The sequence below is a fragment of the Cetorhinus maximus genome, chromosome 13 (genome assembly GCF_964194155.1).
Source record: "Cetorhinus maximus chromosome 13, sCetMax3.hap1.1, whole genome shotgun sequence".
Classification (NCBI taxonomy): Eukaryota; Metazoa; Chordata; class Chondrichthyes; order Lamniformes; family Cetorhinidae; genus Cetorhinus; species Cetorhinus maximus.
In genome coordinates this window covers 33359728-33383336 of record NC_135891.1, presented here as the reverse complement: position 1 = coordinate 33383336, position 23609 = coordinate 33359728, and the positions used below count along the sequence as shown (strand labels likewise).

Here is a 23609-nt window from a genome sequence, read left to right as displayed (position 1 = left end):
AACTATACCGTTCTAAATAATTATGCCAACATTTTCAAGCTATAAAATTGACTCACCTCTTACCTCAACCAACCCTAGTAACATAGAAATTCGTCAAAAATCGTTTTAGTGGGATAAAATTGGAAGATCAGTTGTGATTATTGACAGGAACGTACAATAGATGGAGTCTTATCTCGAGCAGAGCGTGTGCTACTTTTCCCGCTAAGCAGCCTTTCATGTCCCTGTATTTCTGTGCATCTAGTTACAGAAATAATTAAACAGCATGCTACCTTTGGCAGAAACTTAAAAGGCGTTTTCAAACAACGCGGAATGTGTCACTTTATTTTTGTGGGAAACATTGTTATCCGGGATGAACAGGACGGAACGCTTCATATGCGTCAAAAAGCCAACCATTGTCAGATTCGTAAATATTTGCAAATTTAACTTGATGGATACGCATTTTCCACACTTTTGTTTAAATACACTGGGGGTTTTCCACACATAATAGTCGTGTAGTAATACAAACGCCGCGATCTCCTGTATAGACATCATGCTGTCTCCATACCTTAATTGCTCGCCTGTAATTAGTACTTCAGCCTTGTAATGCCTTTCAGTTGCTTTCTTTTTCACGCTGTTCTGAAGACTTTCCATTTTTGAATAAAAATCTCGTTCAGGTTGGCCGCCTGCCTAAGCTCTGTGCTGTCTGCACCTGCTGGCTATGGTCAGAACCAAGAGCCCCGGAATCCCGGCTTCCTGCGGTCAATGTCACAGGCTGCTGAACGGGTTGCTCAATCATGATAACTTCCAGTGTCCCCCCATTCAACTTTACCTTTCTCGGATTCTGCCCTCTCTCGGTCTGTTTTGTATCTGGGAGTTGAACAGATTGCCGCTAATTGAATACATACTGTAATCTGATCTGTTATCAGTAAAGGGCGAGATTAGCAGCAAACCGTAGCATATGCTGTAAAACAGGCAAAGCCTTTCGGTGCATATAAATCAGCGCATGTTAAACCCACTTTCAGATTTATGTAGAAAGTTTTGTCAGGAAGATTTAATAATGTTATTGGAATTTATTGTAAAATAGTATCTGTGCCTGTACGTGTCTGTGTGTGTGAGATGTAATTGGATTAAAGGCAGCTGAAGGCTTTGATGTGTTAGAATGTTGGTTTGAAATGTTAAGTAGGTAAACATGGGGCAAGTTTAGAATGTAAGGTGTAAAAGAACATTTGCATTTTAAAATAAACCAGGCTAGATTGTTTTCAAAGGAGGAATGAAATATTACGTCTAACCAGAAGTTAAGAAACAATGCATTTATTTTTGGTACTATGATTTTTTTATGATCAGGGAAGTAAAGTCCAAAGACATAGTGAAACAATGGGAATTTGCATTCCAAGGGGGAAATATGTATAAAGGAGAGAAGGCTGTGTGTAAGGCAGGCATTCTAAGATCTAACAGGTGTGAAACACCTTCAGTGTCTAAGCCTCAAGCTGCTGTTTACAAAGAACTGAAGTTTAGGAAACTCACATGGATTTGAATTGTTCAGGGTATTATATTTCTTTACCTGGGTCTTACTGCTGCCTTAACAAAAGTGTAACTGGAAGTTAGATTAATTAGGGGGTTTAAGAGTTATTATCGTAGTAATTTGTAGACATATGTGCTTAAAAATAATTTCTCCTGTTTAACCTAATTTTGTAAAAAAAACAACCTATAAGGCTCGGTGGTCTTATTACTACTGAATTCAAAGCCCGCATCTCGAAACATAAAAATTACAGAAGTAGTTGTGGCAGTTGTCTCAAGTTTTCCTCTGGGATTTGAACAATTCAGCATTTACCGTAGGCTGTGCCATAACAGTTTTTACATTGGCTGAATATACTGGCACAAGCGATAAACAAATCCACCATTGGCAAGGTCAAGAAGTTTTGAGACTTACTGATCCTTCATGGCATGATCATTAAGCAGCAGAGTGTGGAGGCATACATCCCATAAAAATCCAGAAATTTACTGATAAAGAGCTGCAAACTGGCACATTCCCTTATCTTCTGTATTGATCGATGTGTAGCCCTACAAGCCATCATAGACAAGGCACTCCAAATAGCTGACAAGTCCATTTACCTTCACCCTCAATCTCATTGACAGATGGAATTATACTCCAACCTTTTATTTTGAAGTGCTTTTCTCCGTGACGAATGTCAGTCCTAGGAGCAAGAATATTTTCCAATTCAGGCATCCAGTAACATCCAGCACTTTCCAGTCAGATATGGGACAGCCAGATGCAGCATAAAGCTCACTCTCTACTCTGCACCAACAACATGCCCTAACCCCAATCTCAGGAGGCCATTCATACTGTCCCGCTGCAGCACTCTCTTTCTCACACCAGTCATCCTTAGATCCCTTTGAATAACAAGTCATACCAAATTTCAGGATAGCTTTGCACTATATACTCATGCCCTTCAGAAACTGGATTGGGACTGCTCCAACTCATTCCACAGATAAGTCATTGCCAGCAGAGATGTCCATTCCACCAGGCTGTGCTGCATTTGAACCCACATCCCAGAGCTCAAAGGCCTGTCGAGTATGTTACCCACTGCAGCATCTCATTACCCTATCTCCCCTAATGATTCCCATACATTTAATAGGAAGGTCACTTTTTTACTCTGCCCTTAGGTATTATTGCACCTTATCTGCAATTTTGTGCGTTCTCTCCCTGGAGCTGAAATTACAATTTTCAGAAATTTTAGTAAACAAGTAGAAAATAATATAAAATGGTGTTTCCTTCCAAATTTCAGCATCGCCCCCTGTGATAGTCTTACATTCTCTCTCTTCCTGTGCTTCTTTGATACTCTCTCCTGTTGCCTTTGCATTTCTTCCTCTGTATTCTAACAAAATGGTCATTCAATATTACTTCACATGAATTTTTAGAGAAACTGTACTGAAAAATAGATGTTCAGAAATTTCCATAATTTACCTTAATATATGACCAGGCAGCCATAATTCAGGAAGTGAAAAGCAAAAAAAAACTCTAAATATTTGATAAATGTCTGAAAAACTCAGTAAGCATATGTGCAGAGAACAGCCTAGTTAATCAAACCAGGAAAAATAAAAATTAAGCGATGTTTAAATAGATCAATACAAAGAGGAGGTGGGGATGAGATTAAAAACTCACAAGAGGACATATGGGTTAAATGACCTATAATGTGCTTTATGGCTATGGAGGTATTTATGATAATAAGGCTAAGATAACATTTTTTATAAAATGATGGGAATAATAATAATTGAACTTAAATACATGAGAGATAAAAGTACACATGAATGGTTGAGGTGGTGGGGGTAAATCAAGTCTGAAATGAAAACAGGAGAAGACAGCAGGGCCCAGCCATCTGAAGAGAAGTAAAGCAGGCAGACGACAAGGACACAAATGTTTTCCAGCAGCAAAATATAATAAAGGATCTTCATCACAAGCATCAACCTATTTTCCCTCTCTCACTTCACCAACCGCCAACACAGACACATTGGGCTGAATCTTTTGCCTGTCGGGCGAGTGGGCCCGACCCGATCTCCGGTGGGTGGGGAGACGAACCCTGCTGGAGAAGCAGGCCCCGCCGCCATTTTAAGTGGGTGGGCCAATTAAGGCCCACCCAGCATGACATCCGCCGGGAAGCGCTATGCGCTTCCTGTGCTGGCAGGGGGCGATTCCCCAAATGCAAGAGTGCGCTATTTCGCGCATGCACATGAAAGAGCGCACATCTCCCTGAGGTTAAGTGATGCCTCAGGGGGATCGCTGAAAGTTTTTCAAATTTTAAAAATAGAAAAATAAAAAAATCATTAACATGTCCCCCTCATGTGACAATGTCACACGAGATGGGATATGTTAATAAATTTCACAAAAACTTGAATAAACTTTTTTAAACCCGACATGAAACCTCATCCCGCCAGTGGATGAGGTTTCATGTTTATTTCAGAAGCCCACCGGGGCTCCTGGCCTGCCCACCAACCTTAAGGCTGGACGGGCAGGTCCTTTAATTGTTTTAATTATCCTGTCAATGGTTGATCGCGCTGTGCCCCCGCCTTCCTGAAAATTTAAATGGGGGCATTTTCGCATCGGCGAGCGGGCCCCACCCTCTTCTCGCCAACGGAAACTTTCAGCCCATTATCTCAAATTACCAGAACCCTTTATCACAAATAAAGTAGAAGATACATTTAAGGTCTGCAATTATTAAAGTCAATTAAAAAGGCAAATGCCAGGAGTCTCAAGGTCACACTTGTAGGTAGAATGGAAGTGTGAGGGTAGTAATCACCTGATCAGCATTACGATAGTAACAACTTACATTTATAGTGCATTTAATGTCATAAAACCTCCCAAGGTGCCTAACAAGAGTGATATCAATAAAACATTGTTAACACCGAGTCATAGAAGGTTACGTCAAGAAAGATGACCCCAGAGGTAGGTTTTCAGGAGAACCTTAAAAGCGGGGAGAAAGGTGGAGAGAGAGACAGAAGCTTATGGAGGAACTCCAGTGCTAAGACCAAGGCACGGTCACCAGTGGTGGAACGATTAAAATCAGGATGCAGAAGAGGCCAGAGTATATGGAGCGGTGAGGCCATGGAGGGATTTGAAAACAAGGATGTGAATCTTAAAATGAGGGTACCGTCAGACAGAGAGCCAGTGAAGGTCAACAAGCACAGGGGCTATGGGTGAATAGAATTTGGAGTGAGCTAAGATACGGGCGGCAGAGTTTTGGATGAGCACAAGTTTACATAAGGTGGAAGATGGGAGGCTGGCCAGGAGAGTAATTGAGTAAACAAAAACAAAAATTGCTGGAAAGACTCAGCAGGTCTGACAGCATCTGTGGAAAGGAAGACAGAGTTAACGTTTCAAGTCCGTATGATTCTTCATCAGAACTAAAGAGGAATAAGAAATGTGGTGAAATATAAGCTGTTTAAGGGGGGTGGGCCAGGTGGAGCTGGATAGGGGACCAGTGATAGGTAGAGGCAAAGGAAAGATTGCCAAAGATGTCATAAACAAAAGGACAAAGGGGTGTTGACAGTGGTGATATTAGCTAAAGGATACGCTAATGGTGACATTAAGGATAGAAAGCAGGATGAGCAAGTGACAGATGGCCTTAGTGGGGGTGGGGCAGGGGAAGGGATCGAAATAGGCTAAAAGGTAGAGATAAAACAATGTATGCAAATAAATTTAAGAAAATAATAACAGAAATAGGTGTCAACTCTAGAGGTAACAAAGTCATGGTTGAGGGTTTCCGCAGTCGATGAGCTGAGGGAAGGTTAGAATCTAATGATGGTACAGAGGTGGAAGCAGTCTTGGTGGTGGTGCAGATATGTGGTTGGACACTCAAGTCTAGGTCAAACACAACACCAAGGTTGCAAACTGTGTTACTCAGCTTGAGACAGTTTATAGGGATGGAAACAGTGGACAAAGAACAGAGTTTGTGGCAGGGACCAAAGAAAATCACTTGTCTTCCTTGTCACTTGTCAATATTTAGTTGAAGGAAATTTCTGCTCATCCAATATTGGATGTCAGACAAGGAGTGGGACAACTGAGAGATAGTTGAGGGGGACCAAGCAGATGGTGGTGAGATAAAGCCAACTGTCATCATATATGTAAAAGCTGATATTGTGTTTTCAGAATGCATTGCCGAGGGGTAGCATGTAGATGAGTAACCGAAAGGTGTCAAGAAGGATCCTTGGGGAACTCCTGAGGTAACAGAGCAAGTGTGTGAAGAGAAGCCATTATAGGTGATTCTCTGACTATTATTAGACAGTTAAAGAATGGAACCAAACAATGTAAGTTCTACATACCTGGACAAGAGATACATACAGGAGGATGGCATGGTCAGCTGTGTTGAAAATTAGAAACAGGTCAAGAAGAATGAGAAGGGCTCGTTTATCAAAGAGTGCCATGTGATTTTTAACAAGGGCTGTTTTAGTACTGTAGCCGGGCTGGAAACCTGATTGCAGGAACTCAAACATGGAATTGTAGGAAAGGTGGGCATGGATTTGGAAAGTGACAATACGTTCATGGGGCAGAATTTTACCCTTGTTGGGCGGGCTCGGTGGGGCCGGTCGGGCAGCCGACCGCGATCGGGGTCGCACCGCGATTTCGCCAACCGTGGCTCCGCTCAGTGCTGCCTGTGTGGGTGGGGGAGGAGGGCGAGTAAGAACTTCGCCCAGGTGCACAGATGCACGTTCAAAAATCTTGAACAGTTTTAAAAATAAAAAATAAAGATCTTAAAAATGTTACAAAACATGTCCCCTCGTGTGGCTCTGTAACATGAGCAGGGACATGTCATTAAATAAATTTTAAAATTTTAATTTTATTTTTATTTGATGCTGGAAACCTCATCCCACCCGTGGATGAGGTTTCCAAAAAAAATGCAAAGTCGCTTGGCTTTTTTGCCTGCCCGCTAACCTTAAGGTTGGACGGGCAGCAAAAAATTTCTTTTAATTACTCCCTTAATGGCCTATAACAGGCCTTTTAATTGTCAACGAGCGAGCTGCCGACTCCGGCGCATGCCTGCCGACTGAAATACCGCGCGAGTGCGCCATGACATCGGGACACTCGCCCAACGACATCGCGCGTCGTTTTATGCTCTGTCAGGTTGGACGCGCGCCCAGCGCCGAGCTAAAGATTTAGCCCATGGGCATTGGAGAAGAAAGGGAAATTGGAAACCGTGTGGTGGTTTACAAGTCACAGAGGGTCATGAGAAGCCTTTTTTGAGGAGGAGCTGCTGACAGCAGATTTGAAAGGTGTGGGATAATACCTGTCAAAAAGGAACCATTAAGAATATCAGCTAACATGTGACCAAGAAAGGGAAGTTAAGTGGTCAACAGTTTAGTTGGAATAGGATTGACCTCAACATTGATAGCTCAAGGTGCTGCATATCTTAATTTGAGATTGCCAATACTCTATAGCAATTCTATCACCAGCAGTCTAAGAAATAGAAACATAGACCTAGATTTTCTTCTGGTTGTGCTGTGTTTTCAGTGTAATGTACCCAAAACCGATCAAATCAGCACAAGAAATTGTGGAATTTCAAGTGCAAATTGTGACCTGTAAATCTCCTGTGATCTTTTGTACTAGTTTAAAAAACGTTATGCTAGAAGTCATCCCTTCCCACAAACTGGCCATGCCCCAGATTGGATTAATTACTGTGAATTTCTGCCAATTTGAGGCCTCTTTTTAAGGGTTTCAAGGAGGCTTTTAAAATGAAACTGGTTCTTTTGGTCTCTGGGTCGCTAATAGGCCTGTTTTAAAAGCTTCTGAATATAATATTTTTTAATTTAAGCAGCTGACTACCATACACTAATATAACTAGCAAATGGTTTTCTATAGTTCTCCAGCCATTTTCAGGTATTAGAAATCAGGTTACTCACAGATGATGGACTAGACATTCATTAAAGCTTATATTTTCTGGTAAACTCCTTTTCAGCTCTATGTAATCAAACAGAGCCAAGTTACCACTCAGATATATCAAGTATGTTTTTCAAACAATTTTTTCTCAGAAAGTCACATTCTAAGAATTTTCGTTTGCACTGGCCCATGGCAGATTTTACATCCACTATATGCAAATGGGTTTGGGTGGAAAATTGAGGAAAACATAGGGCAGAATTTTGACCTTGGTGGGCGGGCTTGGTTGGGGCGGTTGGGAAGCCAGCTGCTACCCGCAATCGACACCAGATTGCGATTTCATGCTGGCGGGCCAATTAAGGCCCGCCCAGCATGACACACGAGCGGCAGCGCTCAGTGCCGCCTGTGTGGGCGGGGGGAGGAGGGCGAGCGGGCCGAACATGAACTCCATGCACGCACATGAGTGAGAACTGCATAATCTCCCTGAGGCACAGAGCTGACTCAGGGAGATGAAGTGTTTTTAAAAAAGAAAATGAAGAAAATAAAAATGTAATAAAATATGTTCCCTCATGTGACTCTGTGACATGTTATTTATGAAAAATTAAAGTTTTTACTTTATTATTATTTGCTTTTGGAAACTTCATCCCGTCCGTGGATGAGGTTTCCAAAAAAAAAATGCAAAGGCCGCTTGGCCTTTTCACCTTCCCGCCAACCATTAGGTTGGATGGGCAGAGAAAATTTAATTTAATTGATTATTCAATGGCCTTAACAGGCCTTTTAATTGTCGGCAGGCTCGCTAACAACTCTGGCACACGCCCACCAACCGAACTATCGCGCAACTGCTTGTTGACAGCGGCAAGCTCAGCAGACGCCTATGCGTGTCATTTTATGCTCAAGCGGGTCGGGCACATGCCAGCCGGCCGAGCAAAACTTCCTGCCCACAACCTTCAAACCTCGTCCAATTTTGTGTGCTAATCACCCACCTCAGAAAACAATGATGCAGAACAGTATTCCTGGTGCACTGGCCATATAAAATGTAATGAACTGACTCAGTTGTACATGTTCACACACTTTACAGTCTGTTCTAATTCCCTAAGCAGCATGTCACTATAGTGCCAGATCACACTCAGGTCAACCATTCCCACTGGCTCAGAGATGGTGAAAGAGAAAGAACTGACTGAACTGAGTGAATGCATTATTTCAGAATACAATTAGATTACAATCCCTAAAATACTGGCCAAAGCCTGTAATCTCAAATAATAATAGAATTTACCTTATTCAGCCACAATAAATCTTCATTCACTTTTTCATCATCTCAGTTCAAGCTCAGGATACTTTTTGTTTTGCCTGATCACCACCTTTGATATGGATTGGTGCCCCTCAAGCTATAAGCACTTGTCTGTCTCTCTAAATATAGAAAGATGCCTATGGTCCCTTGCAGGCTATGGCTAATTACTGATATTGGTCTCGACCTATTCAATGTATAATTGAAGAAAAAAAAAATCAAAGGTGCAGGTTATCAGCTCATTTTATCTAGTACTTCTTTCCACCTTCTGCCTTATAAAAGACTGACAAGTTGAACATTGCTATCTTCGCCCTGTCAGTTATGCAGTCTGCCTTCTTTAGCGGTAATGACCAATGTGTACATGGTGAGGGTGGGAGAGCTTGGAAAATGGGAAAGGACTCAAAATCACTTGGTACTAATCCAGCTGTGGGTAGATTTCACTTGTTCAGAGTGACTTGCGTGCCACACGTTTTCTGTGGAAACAGCTGTGTTTTGCCACAACAGAGAGCTGCATTTTAGAAGCATTTTCTATTGAACATCCAGCTGGACCATAAAATGTGGAGGAAAGTCATAGTAATTTTGACCTTCTGAATTGCTGACTGGAACAGAAACATGTGGGTGGGCTATATCCAAAATCCGTGTAGGAGGGCATACTGGTAGCCACAGCCCCAGCAAGATCCATCAATCTGGAAGGAATGGAATTTGTACAGCTCCAGCACATTTGGTTTGCGATGTCAAATTGACCTCCTTTCATACGATTGATGCAGAGGACATGAGAGTCACTCATTATAGTTTTCATTCAATTATTATTTGACAGCACTCAGTATAAATTTGGCACACTGGTATGTCGACTAAGGATGAAGTCAGTTCCAAAGGGATCAGCATGCATTGGTGTTTCAGGAGCATCATTTCCTCTTAGAGACAGCACAATCAATTGAGCAATAAAATGAAATGTGCTGAATTGCTGTACGATTGAGATCTGTGGGTGTTTGCCTCACCTTTTCATGCATGGCTTTGATTCTATGAGTGCTCCATTGTAGTAGATTGGATACATCATCATCCTTTTCCCAGGGTTCTTTAAAGGTGCAAGCTGCTGGTGTTTCCAGATCCCTGCCAATCTTTTCTGGAGGGTAAGCTATGAAGGAGGAATTTGCATGGGGATGGTGGGAGTTGGGGGGGTGGGGGTTGGGGGCGGGGGGTGGGGTGGGGGGGATGGGGAAATGTGGTGGAACAGAGGAGATTCACCAGGATGTTGCCTGGGATGAAATATTTAAGTTATGAAGAGAGGTTGGATAGACTTGGGTTGTTTTCGTTGGAGCAGAGAAGACTGAGGGGCGACCTGATCGAGGTGTACAAGATTATGAGGGGCATGGACAGGGTGGATAGGGAGCAGCTGCTCCCCTTAGTTGAAGGGTCAGTCACAAGGGGGCATAAGTTCAAGGTGAGGGGCAGGAGGTTTAGGAGGGATGTGAGGAAAAACTTTTTTACCCAGAGGGTGGTGACGGTCTAGAATGCACTGCCTGGGAGGGTGGTGGAGGCGGGTTGCCTCACATCCTTTAAAAAGTACCTGGATGAGCACTTGGCATGTCATAACATTCAAGGCTATCGGCCAAGTGCCGGTAAATGGGATTAGGTAGGTAGATCAGGTGTTTCTCACGTGTCGGTGCAGACTCGATGGGCCGAAGGGCCTCTTCTGCGCTGTGATTCTGTGATTATACTGATGGGAAAGACCACCTAGATGAAAGTTGTCTCAAATAGTCTTACACTAAAGTTAGCAAATGTTCGTATTTGCTATAGGTTCCACTGTACTAAATGGAAGAAGGAGTTTCCAGCTAGCTGAGAGGCAAGCCAGGAGCTAGAATCAACCCAAGGCAATTCTTCTAACTTACTTACACGTTGAACTTGCAAAGGTTTGGAATCAAGCTGTTTCCTTGTCACCTAAATTAAGAAATAGTGCATGGTAATATAAGTGGAAACAGAGAGGATGATAATCTTCAGGCAACTGAAAGACATCAAGAAATGGAATGTAGCCCACATATTGAAATGGCCTTTATTATTTGCACACTGATTACTTTATTTCTGTGCTTGAAGCTGAAAATGTTTCCAACTAGCAATGTGCTGTGAAGTCATGTTGCAATAACAACTGCATTCATAAAGTACCTTTATCATAATAAAACATCCCAAGTTGCTTTACAGAGATATTGAAATAAAATATAACACTGAGTCATGTAAGGAGATATTAGGGCAGATGACCAAGAGTTTGGTCCAAGATGTAGGTTTTAAGGACTGTCTTAAAGGAGGGAAAAAAGGTTGAGAGATGGAGGGGTTAAGGGAGGAAGTTCCAGAGCTTGGGGCCGAGGCATGGTGGAGAAATTATAATCAGGAATGCTCAAGAGGCCTACATTAGAACAGTGCAGGTAACTTGATGGGTTGTAGGACTGAAGGAGATTAGAGATGGGGAGGGTCCAGGCCATGAGGGATTTGGAAACAAGTAGTTTGCAAAGATGGGCCTGGGTAAAGGCTTGGTTTTTATTGAGAAGAGAGGTGACTATAGTAACTGTGTTGTATCTGGCTGAGTTAGGAGAGGTTTGGATTATGTTAGCAATCAGTGCTTTTCCTCTAATAATTACATAAACTGTCTCTGTTAAAATCACTGTAATCCACCAATAAGAACTAAAGATTAATGTGGCTTGCTACTTGCTCATTAGCATTTAAACCTATATTTATGCTGACAACATTTGCTGTCAACCACTGTGCACAACACATCTCTCAGGTTACAGATGTGATTGCTGTATCTAATAACAGATTTTAAATTCAAAGAACCCTGATGCAAACATATAGGTTGGTCAATTTTCCAGCAGTGAATAATCCCATCTATTACAGTGAATTGTTTCTATTTGTGGTCTATTTACTTTTTAGCTATTAGTCACAGTTTCTGTGCTGCTATAGCAGTTTGTGATAAGAATCTGAAGGTGAACAATCTAGTCTGGGAATATAAAAGTTTAATACAGAATTAAGCCTGCAAGTTTTAAAAAATAATTTAATTGTGAATTCATCTACATAAAAATTCTTTATTACTTAGCAAAAAATAGTAAAGAATCAAAACTGCTATTTATTCATTTTAGTTTTTGTTTTAGATTTGACCTCTAAAGCACCTTGAAGCATTTACTATTAAGGTGTTATATAAATGCAAATTATTAATGAATTACTTTTCTGTTATCACTGGTTTCTATAAAACTCCTCAAATATTCAGTGTAACCAACAATATGCAAGAATATGTACACCTCTAACAAATAATTGTGAACACCATTTCTAAGCTGTTGATCACATAATTTTGAGAACAGTGGCTACTGAAGTAATCTGTGTTTGGAAAAAGAAGGCAATCACTCTTTGCCGCTGCTCTGATTTGTGGAATAGGGTTAAAATCCAGGCATGCACTTTCTGTGAAACACAGAGCTTAATTAAGGATAGAAGGGTTACTGACAAACTTCTCTTGAGAAGATGATTTCAGATTCCATTTGGGGTTGTCTAACCAAAGCGATTCGCACACACACACACACACACACACACACAAACCCGTTCAACCTCTGCACTGTGGGAAAATGTCAGCATTGTAGAGAATGCTACCACACCCAAAGTAAATAGTCACAGTATTGAGACCAGTTCCCAAAGCCTACTTCTTAATGTGACAGCAGCAGGGACACTGAACAGGTATAACTTTAACTGTTATGCTAAGTACTAAATCAGCTTGGCCAGGCTGATAGATGAAGTCAAACATTTTATGCTGGGTCACTGTTACACTGTCATAGCAATTTCTTGAGACTGACTCAGGCTTGTAGGTAAATAATGGGGGTAAAAATCTCTAATGTATAAGTAAACAAAAATAATCTACCTAATTAAGTAACTATTACAGAAAAGTTTATATTGCCATTTGATGAATAAAATTGCAAGGTTAAAAAGTGTACCATTTGGAATACAATCCACATTTCTAGTACAAGCTTAAATTCTATTTCAAAAAGAATGCTTAATAATGTACTGAAAACAGGAGCAGTTTAATGATTTGAAATAAGCAGCACTAATTGTATAGGCCGGAGTTATGACCCTTGACACTTCTGCAAACAGCTGCTTCCCAATAAACCATGGGCATTTCTTTTAAATGCAACAACAGCTGAAGTTACTTACTTCAACCAGTATAGCTATAGGGAGGTCCAATAGTCTTTTATCATCCAAGGTTTGGCGAAGAAACAAAAAAGAAGTCAGTCAAATCTCAAACTCACTTGCCATCTGTGATGTCGGCTGGAAGTGCATGTGGCTGACGAGTGTTGTAATGGTGTTGGTTATAGAACGTGTCTGTTAACTACTTGTAACTATATCCATATATACAGTAAACGGTACAGATAAGGAATATCTCCATGTCTGGATCTTAACACGTCTCTGCTCAATTCCACACTGACCCTAGGTCTGGGTCATGTGCCTTTTTACATTACTGTGTGGGTGATACTGTTCTCAGTCCCTCATTAATCCTGTATATACGAGAACCTTATACTATACCTCTCCCCAAGTCTTAACCCCATGGATATAGTTACATTACATGGAAACATAGAAAATAGGAGCAGGAGAAGGCAATTCAACCCTTTGAGTCTGCTCTGCCATTCAATATGATCATGGCTGATCCTCTATCTCAACGTCATACTTCCACTCTCTCTCCATACCCCCTGATGCCTTTAGAGTCCAGAAATCTATCTAGTCCCTTCTTAAATATATTCAGTGACTTGGCCTCCACAGCCTTCTGTGGCAGGGAATTCCAAAGTTCACCACCATCTGAGTGAAGAAATTTCTCCTCATCTCGGTCCTAAATAGCTTACCCGTATCCTGAGACTGTGACCCCTTGTTCTAGACACCCCCAGCCAGAGGAAACATCATCACTGCATCCAGCCTGTCCATCCCTGTCAGAATTTTATATGTCTCAATGAGATCTCCTCTCATTCTTCTAAACTCCAGTGAATACTGGCCTAGTTGACCCAATCTCTCCTCATACGACAATCCTGCCATCCCAGGAATCAATATGGTGAACCTTCGCTGTACTCCCTGTATGGCAAGTATATCTCTTAGGTAAGGGGGCCAAAACTGCAGGCAATACTCCAGGTGTGGTCTCACTAAGGCCCTGTACAGCTGCAGTATGATATCCTTGCTCCTGCACTCAAATCCTCGTGCAATGAAGGACAACATTCCATTTGCCCTCCTCACTACTTGCTACACCTGCATGCTTGATTTCAGTGACTGCTGTACAAGGACACTCAAGTACCTTTGTATATCAACATTAGTTTACTTCAAGTCTTACATTGTTGTGTCTTATGCATTTACCTTATTGTTACAACCTTAATGCTATTGCAACATTATTGCTATTATAACATTGACATTAACAACATTCTCACTACCCCATCTCCCCCCTTCAAGTCCTTGAAGTTAGAGGTTCAGGCAATCTGGAGGCCTCATAACACTTCTACACCTCGTTCACCATTCTGTCGGAAGAGTGGCAGGCTTGGTTGGTTCTGGTTCTTGTTATTGGCTTGGAGGTTGGACTGGTGTTTGGGTATGCTTTCATTCTTTTCTTCCATTGCTTAATGTTGAACTATGCGTGGTTGGCTTGGCTGTTACATTGATCCATGGTTGCTGTTACTGTCGATCATTTCTTGCGGGGCGGATGAACATGGTATTCATATCCTTGGTGCTGCTTTTTCTTCTTTCTCCATGTGGGCCATCTGGAAGCCCTCTGAGTCTGAGGAAGAGCATTACTGAGGCAAGAAGAAGATTCAATGGTTCACTCACCTCTGCGTTTTGTTGTCAATGGTGAGAGACTGGTACCAGGTGCCAGCATCCCTTGTGGTTGTGGCATGCTGTCTGGAAGTTGCAGTGTGTGCACAGTGGTTGCTGTGTCAATCAGCTGTATCATCATCATAGCTGGAGGTAGAAGCTTCTCAGGCTGTTGATCATTCTCTGGTGCCACTTACACCAGAGGTGCAATGGTAACCTCGTCGGCGGTAGGTTGGTCTGACCATTGGGGACTTTCTGGACCTGGAATGATAATGGACAAACCTGCTCCTCAAAGAGAGAAGAGAGATCGAAGGTGAAACCTGAGTCTGAATACTTTTTAGTGTTTGAGTACTCAGGCCCGTGCTGTTCTGGCTGGCTAATGACAGTGGCAGTCTTGACATCCAGCGCCAGCTGGAGGGGATCCAGAGCTATGCAGGCATCCCTGCTCAGGCAAGAGAAAAACTGGTTATGGATGACGTACATCAGCTCAAAGATCTGTTTTCTGCCATACCTCACTAGCTCCAGGATCGTGCCAATGACCCAGAGTCAGACTCCCCCGACCAGTAAAGTCGAGTGTTACAAAACGTGTCTGTTAAGGAAGTCTTCGTAGTCTTCTATATGTTACCAGCAAGTCTTTATTAACTAATTGTAATTATATACGTATATACAGTAAAGGGTACAGATAAGGAGCTGTCTCCATGTCTGGATCTTAACACGTCTCAGCTCAACACCACACTGACCTTAGCTCTGGGCCATGTGCCTTCTTACATTACTGTATGGGCAGTATTGTACTCAGTCCCACATTAACCCGGTATATACACAACTCTTATATTATAGCAAGCATCAAACTCAGCTGTGATATGACAGCCCACAGTCAAATTATCTGCCAGATTTCACTCTGGTCCATATATGAACTATGGCCATTTGGGGGAGGGGCTGGTTTGCAACTGAAAATTACTGGAAAAATAAGAGAGGAAAAAATATTCTCCTTCTATTCTCCTTTCTCCTGATTCTCATCCTTCATTTTGAATTTTGGATCAGATCGTTTTTAAAGAAAAGAATAATGTTCAGCTGCTGAAACCAATTTTCAAGTCACATTTTTCTGCTATTTGAAAGCCAGAAATCCAGAAGATTGACAAGATTGCATCCTAAATTTTTGTTTCTTCTAGATTGTTATCAATCTCTCATCAGTGCTCAAAGGGTTAACCTGACAGTAGAAATGATAAAAGTGGCCAAAATAGCTTAGATACAATCCTTTTTCCCCCTAACCACCACTCTTTCTCCGCCTTCCACTGTAAATGGGGTGCAAGTCTAAGCTCAGCCCAACACACCTTAGATGCAGGATGATCACCTGGCCTTGCTCTTGGTATCAGGTGTGGAAATGCAACCGTTATTGCAGACCTGAGTGGTGATGGCCACCAGCATAGGGACCTCCTGGCTGTTGTCCAAAAATAGTAAGCAGAAGTCCCCTACCTCTGATCTCACAGTACTTGAAAGAAAAAGGGATTTACTTTTTTGACCCTTCTCCAATCAGAGAACCATTTTCTTTTGGAAGACTCCCTTTGAGTCACCAATGTTAGGAGAAAATGAGTTTCAATGATACTCCCTCCAGTCTCATTATCATGTCTTCTGTTTGCCTGCATCCCCTAATTCACAAGCACATTAACCCTAGAGCAACACAAGAAATCTATCAACAAGATGAAGTTGACACATGTCTCCATCCTCTTTCTACTCCACTGGGCCTGGAAACAGAGTCTCCCAGGCACATCAAACAGGAAGATTTTTCCTCCTGTATTAACAATTGTATCTATTGGTGTTTCTTGCTGCTGAGAGCACTAAGTCTTCCTGTTGTAGGGTGGTCGAGTTGCACTATTAGTGATAGAGTTGATCTGTAGACACTTTTTGGGTGGAAACGTTAAGTTTATTTACAGTATACTCAGCAGCAACTACACATGTGCTTTCAACTCTAACTCTATCTGTGCACTGACTGCTGAGATGGCCTGTGTTGCTCTCCTATTGGTTATTACAGATCATGTGATCTTTCTTAACAAGTACTATTCTTTAAGTTCATTACACACTAAATAAAACCATAATTACTACATTCCTCCCCCTTTAATTCGGCTATACATATTATATTTACAAGTACATAGTTTTCGAGACCTAATACTTACACTGGGTAAGGAATTTACAAGTTCAGTCTTTCAGGTGGTTTCCTGGTATGTGTGGAATGTTGCAGCTCCACAACTTCAGATTCTTTGTCAGGAACCTCCTTTTCCGGAGTTGCCTGAACATCAGGAGCTTCCGTGGGCACTTGCAATTCTGTATCCTCAACTCTTATAGGAACATCAGACATATCAGTCCTGGGTTGAGTATCCTCAACAGGAAACACAGACCCGGTCATGGTCACTGGTGGAACCAAATCCTGGTGATTTGTCTCTCGCTTCCTTAAATGGCCAACATGTTTACGGATGATCCAGCCTTCCACCTCCATGTGGTAAGATAGAGGTCTAGTCACTGCCCTTATTTCACCCAGTAATCACTTTGGTCCTTCCTCGGAGTTCTTCATGTATACCAGCTCTCCCACAGCAAATTTCCTCTCGCGACTATGCCACTCATGTCCAGTTTTCTGGTTTCCCTGACTCCTTTCCACTTTCCCCTCTAAATTCGACATTATTATCCTCAGTCTCATCCTGAGACGGTGTTTCAATAATAATTCCACAGGTGTAACACCTGTGGTTATGTGAGGGTTAGTCCTGTAATGAAAAAGAAAGCTGCTAGCTTGGTTGCCAAGGAATCATCAGTTAGCTTTTTCATGCCTTTCTTGAACATTTGCACCATCCTTTCGGCCAGTCCATTTGAGGAAGGGTGGTACAGTGCAGTTTTCACCTGAGTGATACCATTGAGGCTGATAAACCGTTGAAACTCAGCACTGGTAAATGCTGTGCCGTTATTGGAAACGACTACTTCTGGTAGTCCATGAATGGCAAAACTCTGACATAGTTTCTCAATTGTACCACTCGACGTTGGTGACTTCACCTCGTATATGTCTAACCATTTTGAAGTGGGCTTCAACAATGAGCAGAAACCTTGTTCCCAGGAAAGGCCCAACATAGCTAATGTGTACTTGGCTACACAGGGTCTACCTGGCCACTCCCATGGGTGTAACGGAGCTATCACTGGCAACTTTTGCAGTCGCTGACCTTGTACTCAGTGCTTTACTAACTCTTTATTTCACCATCCATCCCAGGCCACATAAGTAGCTGGTCTTCACTTGGGAATTTCCTGGATGGGCATTATGTAGTTCAATTAAAAGTGGTCACCTTCCCTTTGGAGGAACTATCACTCATGCTCCCCACAATAAGGTGCCATCCTGGCTGGTTATTTCATGCTTTCTGTTGAAGTACGGTTTCATTTCATCAGATACGGGCTCCTGAGACCAACCTGCAGCACTTGTTCTCGTACTTGAGATAGGACTGGGTCCCAACTCCAATCCAGTCTCTGATCTGTCAAGCACATACCAACGAGGAATCTAAGAATTTTAACAGTAAAACAAGTTCCTGTGGAATTGGAACGTGCTCATAATTTTCTTGTAAAGGCAAACGACTAAGGGGGTCGGTGTTTGCGATTTCATTGCCAGGCCTTTGTAGGAAAATGTATTCATATGCTGCCAGAATTATGGTCCATCATTGTATTCTTGCTGAGGCTATGGGTGGGATAGCCTTTTCCTCACTAAACAATCCTAGCAATAGTTTGTGGTCTGAATCGATTGAAAAATGGCAGCCATGTATGTGCTGGTGAAATTTCTTGACACCAAAGATGATGGACAGGCTTTCTTTTTCTATCTGAGAGTATCCCTTTTCGCAGTAATGAGCATCCTTGATGCATAACCTATTGGTTGTTCCGTGCCATCGTCCATCCGATGAGATAACACTGTTCCCAGTCTGTCGGGAGATGCATCGCATGTCAGCACCAATTCGTTCATCTGGTCATAATGCACTAATAGATTGGACAAGTGCAACAATTGTTTCACCTTTATGAAAGCTTCTTTTTGGGGTGCCTCCCAAGACCAACACTGGTTCTTTTTGAGTAGAGAATGCAGGGGGGCCAGCATTGTAGACAAATTGGGTATGAACCGTCCGGAATAGTTGATCATTCCTAGGAATGATTTGAGCTCTGAGGCGTTCTTTGGCACAGGTGCCTCTCTTATGGCTCTCACTTTTCCTCAACCAGGTGGAGGCCCTGTGAATCTACCCAGTGACCCAAACAGATTACCTCCCTCGCTTGGAATGTGCACTTTTCTTTTTTTAGATGCACTCCAGCATGCAAGAAACATTTTAAGACTTCTTCTAAGTTTGCCAAATGCTCTTTTTCAGTGAATCGTGTCACCAATACATTGTCTAAAATGACTACAACCTGGGGCAGTCCCTGCAGTAAGCTTTCCATTGTTCTCTGAAAGATGGCACAAGCTGAGGAGACACTGAAAGGCAATCGCATATATTGGTACAACCCTTTGTGGATATTAGTTGTGACAAATTCCCGGGAGGCATTATCCAATTCTAGTTGTCGATAAGCATAATTCATGTCAAGTTTTGTGTACGTTGTCCCTCCTGCCAGCTTAGCATACAGGTCTTTGATTTTTGGAATGGGATGCCTGTCTAGCTTGGCTACTTCATTAGGCGTCAGTTTGTAGTCCCCACAAATTTGGATGCTTTGATCGGGTTTAAGGATGTGGACTACAAGTGTTGCCCATTCTGAGAACTGAACAGGTTGGAGAATGCACAGTTTCTCTAACCTGTTCAGCTCAGTGTTGATTTTTTCTCACAGGGTGTATGGCACTGCTCTCCCCTTCATGAAGCGAGGGGTGCTTCCAAATCCACATGAATCTTGGCCTGCAGGCCCTGGATTTTCCCCAGTTCATCCTTGAAGATGGTGGCGTACTTTCTAAGTAGCTCTGTAGCCCAGCCCACTAGCTCTCAACTGGAAAAATTTCAGACCATTCTAACTTAATCTCCTTTAACCAATTTTGCCCCAGGAGGCTTCACCTACTACCGCCATCAAGGGTAGCTGTGCCGATTGGCTTCCATAATGGACAATTACTCTGCATATACCTTTTACTTGGATATCTTCACTCGTATATGTTTTTAGCTTGGCATTTGTTTGTTCTAAACTTTATTGATGTTCACCATTATTCAGATATCTGAAGGTATGTTCCCCAATTACTGTAGTGGAAATTCCCATGTCTCCTTCCATTTTAACAGGTTGGCCACTTACTTTCACTGTGAGAAATATCGGTTCTGTCTTTCCAACTTTCAGATTAAACGATGAGTAAATGTCAGAATTTGTTTCAGGCTCTTCTACATTGTAGATTTCATTGCGCTTCTTTTTTTTTTTTATAAGCCTGCTTGGATCTTTCCTTGCATTGCCTCATTATATGTCCATTTCTGTGGCAATGATAGTATTCGATTTTTAATAACTGACAATCGCTTAAAGACTGATTGTTTCCACCTCTATTAAAATTATTCTTTGATTTCATTGCCAAGTTATTTTTTGGCTATTTCCCACTTCTCGGCAGAGTACCACATTTTTGTGCCCTTTTTGACTGAGGCTTCCCACCCAATGTGGAGGGCAGCACCATTTTGCACACCCTGTATTGCTTTTGAATCTCTTACTGCGCTTTCCATGGTCAGCGCTATCTCTAGCGTCTCTTTCAAATCCAGATTCACTTTGGACAATACTCTTTTCTGAATAGTGTCCTCTTTCACACCACACACTGAACGATCTCTGAGCATGTCGATCAGAGTCGTACTGAACTCTCAATGTTCCGTTAGCTGCTTCAAATTTGCCAGCATGCAATTGTCTCACCCGGGGCTCTATTTTGTGAATTAAATTTGAACCTCTGCATCGTGACTGAGGGCTTTGGTTGAAAGTGACCCTTCACCAGGTCCACAAATTCATCAAAATTTTTTGTATCTGGGGCACGGGGTGCCATCAAACTTTGAATCAAACTGTAGGTTTTTCTGCCACAAGTACTCAAGAGGTTCACTCACGTCTTCTCTTCCCCCGTAATCTCATTCACTTGAAAAAAGAACCTGAGGCATTCTATGTATTGAGGCCAATCGTCTGTGGCTGGTTCAAAAGGATCAATTCTCCCAAGTTGTGGAATTTTGAGAGGGGATAGCTTCTTCAATTCTACCGGAGCTTGCTACTTACAATCACTGGGCAAGATACAGTGCTGATTTCTTTTTAACTTGATTTCTTCTGTTCAATCCTGTTTTATCCTCATTGCCAGTTTGTTGTAGGGTGGTTGAGTTGTACTATTAGTGATAGAGTTGATCTGCAGATGCTTCTTTGGTGGAAACATTAAGTTTATTTACAATATACTCAGCAGCAACTACATGTGTGCTTTCAATTCCCACTCTATCTCTACACTGACTGCTGAGGTAGCCTGCGCTACTCTCCTATTGGTTACAACAGATCATGTGATCTTCCTTAACAAGTATTATTCTTAAAGGTATATTACACACTAAATAAAACCATAGTTACTGAACTTCCATACTGGTTCTCCTGATGCCACAGCAGCCACAGTTTAAATAGAACACGCTTGATAGAAAGCTACATATAGGTTTCATGAAACTAGAGGCAACCCATAAATTTAGAACCCAAGTTCTATATCTGACATCGTACCATCAAGCATATTGTTACACCGCAAGTGTAAAAATGTGATAGGAACATAGGAAAAGAAAACAGGGAAGACATGCTAAATTGTAAAATATCCTCCAGAATATTTCAACTATCCTAAAAATTCTATACATGAGAACTAAAGTTAGAAATTATGGATAAATATAGCCTATATATCAGACACATATTGCAGGGCCAACTTAAATAACTTATCACTGAGACCTTCAGCACTCTAAGTATTAATGAATATATAAATAATTTATCAGTACTGGCATAGGGGTTTCCTGCTAATCAGCAGTAATATGAAGATACTCTCCCACTTCCAATTCCTTCTCAAATCTTGATAGTAAAATTTGTATTGGCAGCATAATGAGTCACAGGGATAGAAATCCAACCTAGGCTTTTTAAATTATTATATGTTGGTTCTGGGATTGTGTGGAATAAAGGGTTATCCTCATCTGCAACTCTAAATAAATTATCTATATAAATAAGAGACTAAAAAATAGTCAACAATACAACAGTAACAACAAGAATCATAAGAACACTAAATATTAGCTTTCTTTTTTTTTAAAGTGGAGACTGATGACAAAACTTAGACATGAAGAGCAAACAGAAATAGGGCAGAGTGGTATAGAATCCTTGGTGTGGGTAGAGGTGGTGGGCAGGAGGGAAGGTGGTCCTGGGGTCCTCAAGATGACTCTGGATCCCATGAAGCCTTATGGCTTTAGGTCAAACATGGGTAACAAAACCTACTACTGATTACCACCTACCGCCCTCCCTCAGCTGTTGAATCAGTGCTCTACCTTAATGAGGACCATTTGGAGAAAGCATTGAGGGTAGTTAGAGCTTGGAATGCACTCTAGATGTCCAGAAAGAAGAGTTTCTTAGTAGTATCATCACTGACCAATTTGGAAGAATCCTGAAGGACGTGGCCACCAAATTGGGCTTGCAGGAGGTCTTCAGAACACCAACACAAGGGAATAACATACTTGAGCTTGTCCTCACCCATCTACTTAACACAGATGTATCTGTCCCATGACTGCATTAAAAGTGGCTGTGTGGAATAGACTAAGAATACATCTACTAATTCAAAACGTGGCCTCCATAGAGGTGCATTGGGTCATCAGCAGTGGCAGAATTGTATACCATTACAATCTGTAACCTCATGGCCTAGCAGATCCCATACCCCACAAAAAACATCAAGCCAGATGACCAATGCTGGTTCAATGGAAGTAGCGTGATGCATTCTCCATTGCAACACCTCTACCAGAGTCCATTTGTCAACCAATCAGCACCCTCTTCTCATGCAGTATTAATTGTTGCTCCCTTTGAGATTTGATATTCTTGCAAATCTGTCCTGACAGTGCAAGACAAAAAGCTTTGACAACATCTCTTTTTTCAGCAATAATATTTTTTGTTGAAACCTTCAACATTAAACAAAATTATCAAGCAGAACCCTGTGCCAACTTTAAAAACATGACAGAGCTTGTGGCTGTGGCCAGACAGGTCAGTGTAGGCAAATGCAGACTAATGTACCCTCCAAGTTATACAAGATGCTCTGATTTCACTTTCAGAAGAACACCCCCTTCTATAGTACTGAAATGTCATCTCCTCTTCAATTTTAACAGTAGCCATCTTTCTATTATCTCACTGAACTTGCCAAATTGTGGGCAGTTTTGTGTTGTGACTCCACTAGGAACTGGGCTGAGATTGAGCACTCATTTAATACCTGCCTCTCTCAGCCAGTAAAGTGAAACCTTTCATCCTATTCAAAGCAAGATTCCAACATTGAAAACAACGGACTCCTGTTTTTTCTGAAATATTAAACAATTATATATATTCATCCAATTTCACCTATAGCAATGTTGCCCAACAGAAATTGCTGACTAGCCACAGATGTAGCTATGGCAACATAGTTTTAACTATATGCACTTTTAATAGCAAACACACACGCAATACAAATAGATGTACTTCATATGTATATTTACTTTACAGACATCAACCCTCTTTCAGTAACCAAGGAGGTAAAATACTTCCAAGGGTCTAAAAACACTCACCCATACTGTTTTTTGACTTACCATTCTATCAATAAATGCAGAATGAGGTTAAAGTACGTGTGTATACACCATGTGAATGAGTATTCAGGTCACATGCCTAATGGCATTTCTTTGCTTACTAACTAAAAGTGTAATTATCCACTTGTAGATTCTAAATTAGCCATGTGACTAGTGTTAACACATTGGGCAACACTGACCTATAGCTGTATCAATGAACCTTAAAATAATTCTACCATTATTTGAAATTAACATTTTGTTTGCTTTGAAAGGGAAAAAGCCCACTCTGCAAGGATCTCAAAGAACCTTGACACCTGTCTTTCTGGCGGTGGCATAGTGGTATTGTCACTAGACTGGTAAACCAGAGACCCAGAGTAATACCCAGGTTTGAATCCCACCATGGCAGATGGTGGAATTTGAGATACAAAAATAA

General features: G+C 41.7%; 1 protein-coding gene and 1 long non-coding RNA gene across 4 annotated transcripts in view; one reads left to right on the top strand and one right to left on the bottom strand.

Moving 5' to 3' along the window:
- The window catches only part of LOC144688531 (DEP domain-containing mTOR-interacting protein-like), a 75424-nt gene extending 74647 nt beyond the window's left edge, over positions 1–777 (bottom strand). The window contains exon 1 of one of the 3 annotated variants that reach the window (XM_078555225.1): positions 545–777. In XM_078555225.1, coding sequence (XP_078411351.1) covers positions 545–630 — 86 coding nt within the window. In that variant the 5' untranslated portion in view covers positions 631–777. The remainder of the gene's footprint in view (positions 1–544) is intronic. The other 2 variants (XM_078555228.1, XM_078555226.1) reach the window with 2 other exon arrangements.
- LOC144688533 (uncharacterized) overlaps positions 1–23609 on the top strand; it is a 69053-nt gene that overhangs the window by 6042 nt on the left and 39402 nt on the right. The window contains exons 3-4 of the long non-coding RNA XR_013578430.1: positions 5624–5697; positions 10428–10540. This is a non-coding gene — a long non-coding RNA (uncharacterized LOC144688533). The remainder of the gene's footprint in view (positions 1–5623; positions 5698–10427; positions 10541–23609) is intronic.